General features: G+C 40.2%; 1 protein-coding gene across 1 annotated transcript; it reads left to right on the forward strand.

Annotated features, from left to right (window-relative positions):
• Positions 1 to 570: 570 nt before the first annotated feature.
• On the forward strand, positions 571 to 1,166 carry LOC140147522 (uncharacterized). Its single transcript, XM_072169304.1, is given in 2 exon segments — positions 571 to 771; positions 802 to 1,166. Coding segments are annotated over 2 exon segments (441 nt in total). The 3' UTR covers positions 1,042 to 1,166.
• Positions 1,167 to 8,312: the final 7,146 nt, after the last annotated feature.

Here is an 8,312-nt window from a genome sequence, read left to right on the forward strand (position 1 = left end):
GTCTTACACAGGACTGAATAGGGATTATCATAGTTCAACTATTAATTATTGATTAAATGAACCTCTTTTTGATAAGTTCTTTCCACAGTCAAATACATGATGAAATAATGAATTCCAAAGTTTGATTTTTTTGGGGAATGTCATCTTTAATGGCCTATAACTCAAAAACATGTCTTGCGACTTGTTCCGGATTTTGTTGGAGCTGGTCACATATTTGAAAATCAAAATGAAATTCGGGGGTAGAATGTCATTGAGAATCCAGTCTCGCAAAGGTTCTAAACATGAACAAACTCACAAATTCATACAGGTTTGTGTAAACTCTTGCAATTGTATACACAAAGTAAATGGAGAATCTTAAGGTGGTTATTTAATTCTTATTCATGTAGATTCTCACAAGACAAAATTCTAGCCTTGATATTTTAAGGACTCTGTAAGATTTCGTATCTTCCTCATTGGCATTTTTATGTTAATTTTCACATAACACCACCGATAACTGCATGAGTTGTCGTAGCTTCAGTCTTCCTAGATGGAAGAAAGCTATTGCTGCCACAACTATGGAAGAAGTAGAAAATGAATGCAGAAAGGTGTGTCCTTTGTAAACTTCAAGTACAGAGAGTTTTAGTTTAAGACACATTCCATGAGCAGTTTCTTGATGCACCAAACCACAACCTTTCAGATCAGGATAAAATAATGCGCCATTTTGATACCCCACCTGCATCATCTTCATCTTCCAGTGCTGAAAAAACAGTCTCTCATGCACCAGACACATCAGTCAACTCTGTTTTTTCAAACTGATGGGATATTAAAGCTCAGTGCCGATCTGCCAAAAGAAAAGGCCAGAGTGAACTAGACCCGCACACCGAGAGGGACATACAAGAGAAGTCCAAAATATTTGGCAAGGATGGAAAACCCATTAACCGGTATCAAGAAAGGATCAATACAGCAGCTTTTCAACTGGCCAAAAAAGACACCTCACCGCCAGAAGAGTGCCACATCAAGCTCAAGCACATTGACTGCTCAAGCACCATGACGCACCCATGACCCACCATTCCCCGGTATCAATAGGTGCGTCTTGCAAGTGACAGCTGCATAAGGCCAGAAGTCTACAACTGGGCACACATGCCAAAAGTGGCACACCTCAATCCCATCACAGACCTGACAGCAGCAAGAAACATACCATTTTTTATGGTCACAGCAGACAATTTCACTCAGAATTTGACCATCTGCTGCCTCACTCTTGACCCCCTGTCACAGGCAGTGTTTGTAGAAGATGCAGATACGGGCAGGAGAGAGAGGCAGATTGAGAGAGAGATTTTTAAAACCGCTGGGTATTTTTCTTCCTTTTTTTGCCGCTCATTTCTCCCATTCCCTCTCCCTTCCCCTCTCTCTCTCCTCTCTTTCTCTCCTCTCCGATCCCCTTTCTCCCTCCCTCTCTAGTAAATATGACATATTTGCAATTACAGTGTGTGCCTACAATTTGTTACTTTCATAAAGATTTATAGTAGTAATATTGACTTTATTGAATCAGACAGGGAGAACTCTCATCTCCGGCACTGACAGAAGAGTTGCACTACTTGCTCTGTATCTATATCAAGAAGATACAGTATGGTTCTGTTTCTTTTTTGTTGTCGCATTGTTTTCCTTATACACTTATTTGATTTGATTACAATTGAACACAATTCAGAATTTTATATTGAGTGTCATATTAATATATAATAATGTCATTTCAGACCAACAAGTGAACATGATGAGATATTCCTTACCAAAGAAGGGGATCCCATCTCCTGTTCAAGAGCTACAAAAATAATGCAGGCCTACAGTAAAAAGAGTGAAGTCTGTCGCCATCAAAGGTCAATTCGTGCAGCGTTCGAAGATCAGCGGCTGTCTGGGGGTGAGAAGAATGTTGACACAGGAAAACTAACTGGATCACAGTGCAAAAGTCCATGAAACCTTCTATGCGTATAACGTCAAAGGTCGTCTTGAAAGCCTCAATCTAAATTATTAGATGAGGGATATTATATAGTAATTGATACTGTGCAGTGTGTGCCTCAAGACAATGATCTCAATGAGGCTGTTACCACTGCAGTTATTGACCAGCTTCTTCCCAATAATCATAATGATCAAGATAATGTCCCCAATGATGGGGTTGCAGTTCCCAATAATGAACAAGAGACTGTCAATGATGGTGACCTCATTACCTTCAGCCAGGAAGCTCTTGTTGACACTGCTAATGATAAACATGAAGCTATTGATGTAAATTATAATCATGAACCTTTTATCAGGCCTTTTATACAATGTTAATCTCCCTGCTCTCTATAATCCTGATTTACCCGAGGCTCTTGATAAACCTGGCCATGGCATTGGTAAAGGTAAAGCTACATGTATTAATTCTGCTATCCCTGCTACTGAGCATACGTTCGTCAACTGTAATGGTAAAAGTCAAGCTACTGCTCCTACGACTGAGCATACGACTGAGCAAATTCATCCTTCTTGCCTCCATATGATCAGGGATCTTCAGAGTTCTCTGGTTGATAACTTTACAGAGTCAAGCAGGAGAACTATGCCCTTAAGCTGCAAATATAACGTCAAAGGCCGTCTAGAAAGCCTCAATCTAAATTATTAGATGCGGGATATTATTTCCAAGCGGTAAGATAGTATACAAATAATACATGGTTTGAATGGAAATAGGGGTGGTAGGCCTGTAGCCAGTACCGTAGGGGGAAATAGTGCCTCATTTACTGTAAAGGAGGTGGTTCCATACCTCCATGTGTCCTTGGGGATATTCAAATGCTTAAACGATATATTGGACGAAGAGTGCAACACGCTAGACAATAGCATTTCCAACTACCAGGTTGAGTGTGAAGACGAGGCCTCCCAAGACTCTCAAGAAGATCTTCTGCTAGACAACAACTTCACACAAAACATCAAATCGGCAAAGAATCAGCTACAGGCACTGAAAACTACAATTCAGAAGAAGGAGGCTAAACTTGAAGACCTCATAGAAGATCTCCCACTTCAGCTCTTAAAGTTAAATGTTGAGACTGACAATGTTCCCACTGATGATGATGTGCTTCAGGATATCATTCTTAAACAGCAATGCCAAAGAGAACAGATTGCACAAATGGTAATTTGACCTTCTGACCTTTGCAATGAGGTTCAGAGGTCACGGCCATTTGTTTTCTGCCTCTACAGAAAAAACGTGCTTCTCCCAACACAGGTATTCATTATATTTGAAAGGAAAGCAATGGAGAAAGAATCACTTCTCAAAGGTGCTGATGGATGTTACATACTTACATATGTCATGAACATTTAGTTTCCAAGAAAATTGCAAAATTGCTTGGCACTTTCTGCAGCATTACATCTACTCGCAGGGTGGGAATGAGCAGCTAGCTGCCTCTGTGAGAGCTTTTTGCAGCTATATCCAGCAAAGTAGCTCGGACTCTTGTTAGGAAACAAAGTTGCGGATTGGAGGAGGGCGCTGTTGACTTTCCTAATGGTTGTCACGTTGTAACTTTATGTGGTAAAAGGCATCAAATTTGGCGCAGTAACATGCCTAATTACATGATTTGCAGTTATGTTTGCAGTTACTTGCAGGAGAGTGAAACCATTATTGACATTACAAAATATCACTTCATTTATCCACAGTTTGCAATTTTCTTATTCTATGCATTTATAATATTGATCTAAATTTTCTTTACAGATCACAGGTTGAATTTGGGATTTTTTGCCTTACCGTACCTGTTCCCAGGAAAGAAGATGGTGAAGAAAGGAGCAAGAGCTTCAGTCAAAGAAACCATGGAACATTTTGTAGAATTTCAAAAGGTATATAAATCAATAATGTCAAAATATAAGAGTTAACAGAATAGTTCATGAACTTTCTCTTGTTCTTCAGAAGAACAATACTGTTGATACTGTGGTTGACAAAATCCATGCTGTAAACACCAAGTTGAAGGACCTTGGACAAAAGGAAAAGTTGGAAAAAGTACTTAGTGAAGACATTGAAGAGTTAGAATATGCGAGGTATAAAGTTCCGAGGTGAAGCAAGAGGAACTTTTTCAACACCCACTAGGGAAACCAGGAACCAGGAAAAGCCATCCATTTAAAGTATCCATGAGAAAATCATCACTACTGCAATAGCGATAGTAGATGGAACAAATTCCAAACAAATAGACAAAAAACCTAGATCAGCTGAAGATGCACTATGGAAATGACACGCTCATAATCAATAGGGATGAATAAGTTTTTCACTGGTTTCCGGTTAGACACAACTTTTACACACAACCAAAGACAGACCATATCAATAGAATCAAGCCCAACTGTAACAACACATACTGATTTTGTGAACTCCTACTCCAGTATGCTACAAATAATATCCTACCTCCTGATGGAAACTGATAACAGGGTCTCCTTCCATCATAGGAGTGAATAAACCCCATTTCATCTTTCAAAAAAAAACCTTGCCTAACATGTTGCAGATATCTACATGTTGAGAAAATCAGAAATAGTGGGTCTTAAAAACCAATAGAGTGTGTGCAGGCTGACGGAGCAGGTGACAATGGAACAACTCACTTTGAAGTGGAAGAACATCATCTGAAGGAGACGGTTATGACAATAGTCACAACACGACACAGTGAAGGGAGCTATTTGAATAGGGTTGAGCTAATGACTGGGTGCACTGCCAAGCCCATGCCAATGCTTTAGAAAAGTACCTGCTCGAAACCTCCTGGATTAAAAAGTTGAGGTCAGTCTGAAAATCATAAGTAGGGTCCAACTGGCCATTATATCCATTTCATATCACAGAATTGGAAGACTTGCATGCTAGATTGGTTGACATCAATGCTGAGAAGAAATTACAAGGTAACAAATGTTCTTGACATTTCATTTCCGATCAACTCTCACTGGGAGCAATCATGATGATGATGGGTTGAATGAGAAGATTATAAGGCAGCATGTGAGGTATACATGGAAAGGAGTCACAAAGAGCGAATGGAGAGTTGATGCGAAGGAATCAAGCAATTAAGGTACTAAATATGAAGTGCTTCCTTTGCAAGAAAACAAGTAACAATGTTAATTTCTTGTTTCACTATCTTACATATGTGGCTGTCCACAACAACAAAATGGCTTTCTCCACTGAAAATGTGATTCGGACTTACATGACTAACTTTGCTAATACAAATAGCTTATAGTTATTCCAGGATGTGTTCCAGGTGTGAAGACGGCCGATCCCTGTGTGCGCCGCCTTCTTTCAGCAGAGAGCAACGCGTCTGTGTGGTGTACACACAGCATCTTGCACATTTGAATCACAGAACTGGGACAGGTGTTTTTTTGTAAACTATAACACACCTTAATGATACCGGGCAGTGTTGTAGGTCTCGAGACCAGGTCTCGGTCTCAAGACCATCTCGAGACCTGGTTTTGCAGGTCTCGGTCTCGGATGTCAAGGTTTCGGTCTCGGAACTCAAAAGTCTTGGTCTCGGACCTCAAAAGTCTCAGTCTCAAACGTTTTTTTTTTGTTCGTGATCTGTCGAGACCTGAAGAAAAAGATATGATTTTCTGTTGTTGTTCATTATTTATTCCTTGCCCTAAATTTCAATGAATGTTTAAGAAATTGTTAAGAATAAAGATACAGAAATCATTTCATAAAGTTATAAAAAGTTATAAATGAATCATGAGTTAGCATGTTCGGATGTGAGCTTCCAATTTGATTAAACATAGGTGGGCAGGTGGCGGAAGCGAGGATCCCACTAAACTTTTGCAAGAGGAACATTCTCCACAAAAGCATAATAGTTGCCCTGTGCCGTGTACATCTTCTTTTCAGCATGAAAAACACTGTGTTTTGGGCCCAAATATGGTAAAATTGCGCTTCACACACTGGACCTTCACACACTAGCCTAATTTTGCCTCCACTATAGCCAACATTTTTTAAATTTTCCCAAAATTTGGAGTAAAAATTGTAAAAATTAAGACAAATAGTATAGTGTTAAACTGTGGGTCCAAATTTCTTGGAAAAGTTTGTAGCTTGGTACAATGATGGGTTCCCTTTCAAATTCTCAGCGGCACACCGCTACCCAAACCAAACTTGAGCATCCCCCGGGATTAAACCAAGGTCTCGGTCTCCGTCTTGGTCTCGGAACTTAGAGGTCTCGGTCTTGGAAGGGGTGGTCTTGGTCTCGGAAGGTTTGGTCTCGGTCTCGATCTCGGACGGGCAGGTCTTGGTCTCGGTCTCGGACATAGAGGTCTTGACTACAACACTGATACCGGGTACATGTAGCGTCAGCATCGGTTCACCCGTTGGCAACACTAGTCACCATATCTGAACCCACGCATTTCTTGATCTTGGTTTGGCTGTAGCACAAAATGTAAAGCAGAGAGGAAATAAGGATAAAACTGGAAGAATTTCTCCAAAGAGCAGGGGAAGCTTACAAGGCCTGTGGCAAGTGCCTGCAACAAAAACTGCCACTTACTAACAAAACCTTGCAGGCCTTATCAGCTGAAGATCTCGAAGCAAGGGGCATAGCATTACTTGCAAATACATGAAGCTTTTGAAGGACTTGTTGCCAGTTAATCTTACAGATGAAGGGAGAGATGCTTATGACATACAGGTGCAAACATTTCAGACTGACAGTCTACCCATCTTTGACAAGAGTGAGAGAATGGGCAGCTCTTTACATTCTAAGAAAAGTTACAAATTTTGACAAAAATGGCTTTGCTTGTTAGAAATCTGTCAAGGAATACAATGAGTTTGTTTTTCTCCAAATTTTGACATGTCTAAAGAACTGCAAGATATTTTGAGCTGGAGTTGGAGACCCTAGCACAGTGTACTGAAATCTACATTGATGGTACGTTCCTAACCGTGCACAAAAAAGGAATAAAGAAGAATGAGGAAAGGAACAAAGAGAGAGAGAGAGAGAGAAAGAGAGAGTAGGGGAGAGAGATAGAGAAATAAAGAGAGAGCGAGAGGCAAGGGAAAAAGATTTGAAATGATAAATGCACAATGCATCTAGTCATTAGGGGCATCATAAGATCCAATCGCGTGTCTGTCGGATCAAATCTATAATCATGGTGCAGGCAAGAGTAATACCCAGTGAAAGGCGACGGGGAGTCATTTTGGTTAACGATGGCTTTCGATATGAGAGGAATCAACAAAGATAAGAAATGAAGGTAACCACATACACAACTTTGAGGTAATCATTGTAGTTATTGAAGTGACAAGCTGTATATGTATTCACGCTAATTAACGTATAACCCGGCCACAGGTCAGCAGGGAATTTTCGTCTGTCTTGTGAACCTTACCAGATGAGATCCGTTTAATATGGAAGATGCTAAAAAAATTGATGATTTACGCCGTGACGAATATAAATCAAAATTTGAAAAACTTTGCACAATTCTAGCTCACTGCAACAATCGGTACAAAATTTAGACCGCCGATTCAGATTGGCAGATGTTGAAGAAAAACAAGAAAGGGCTCACATAGCGCCCCCAAGTCATTGACGTGCACAAGTCGCGCAGGGATGCAATACATGTCAAAGCTGTGAGCATGAAATTGAACATTTTATAGATTTGGCTTGGACCACAGCCCTGAATGTCACAATTTCACCTCTGTGGATTGGTAGGAAGAATTCCAGTCTATCAATGACACGGTACAGATATTGAAACTTCCGACGGACTTAAAGTGGAACGAATAAAAACAAGGCATTCGTCGCGATGATCAGCAGACTTTAACAGTGATTAAAAACGTTTTCATACAGCTGCTTGTCATTCTTAAGGGAACAAAAGATCTATGACATCCTATAAACGAAAGGGGGGAGGGGGTAAAAATACTCGATTACGTTTGTACTAAAACATCGGTCTGAAAAATGTGTCATTAAATTATTATGTCAAAATTTTCAACATTTCATTATTACGTTTCTGGTAGGAAGGGAGGGGATCGGCTGAGAAACAAAACTAGTTACGTTTATAGGACGTCATCGATCTTTTGGTTTGTTCCCTAATAATGTAGGTTTTTTAGAAACGAGTGGACAGGGTAAGATAATATAGAGAGGAATGTATAGAGAGGAATAAAGTGGGAGCCATAAACCAACTGATTACAAACCATGCCCGACATGTCTGGGTTATCTACCCGAAAAGACAATGCGGAGTTGATCTGAAAACTCCATTGTGGTTTTCAGAGACTAGATTTGCTGCTTACGCATATCGAGTATTAAGCAATTTCCTCACCAATTACGGTGTTGTCTGGCATATGTTAGAGAACATTTCAGCGTTCAATGACCGACAGGCTAAGGAAGCCGAAGACCTCCTTCGTAGGATCAGGA

This window comes from Amphiura filiformis, chromosome 3 (genome assembly GCF_039555335.1).
Source record: "Amphiura filiformis chromosome 3, Afil_fr2py, whole genome shotgun sequence".
Taxonomy (NCBI): domain Eukaryota; kingdom Metazoa; phylum Echinodermata; class Ophiuroidea; order Amphilepidida; family Amphiuridae; genus Amphiura; species Amphiura filiformis.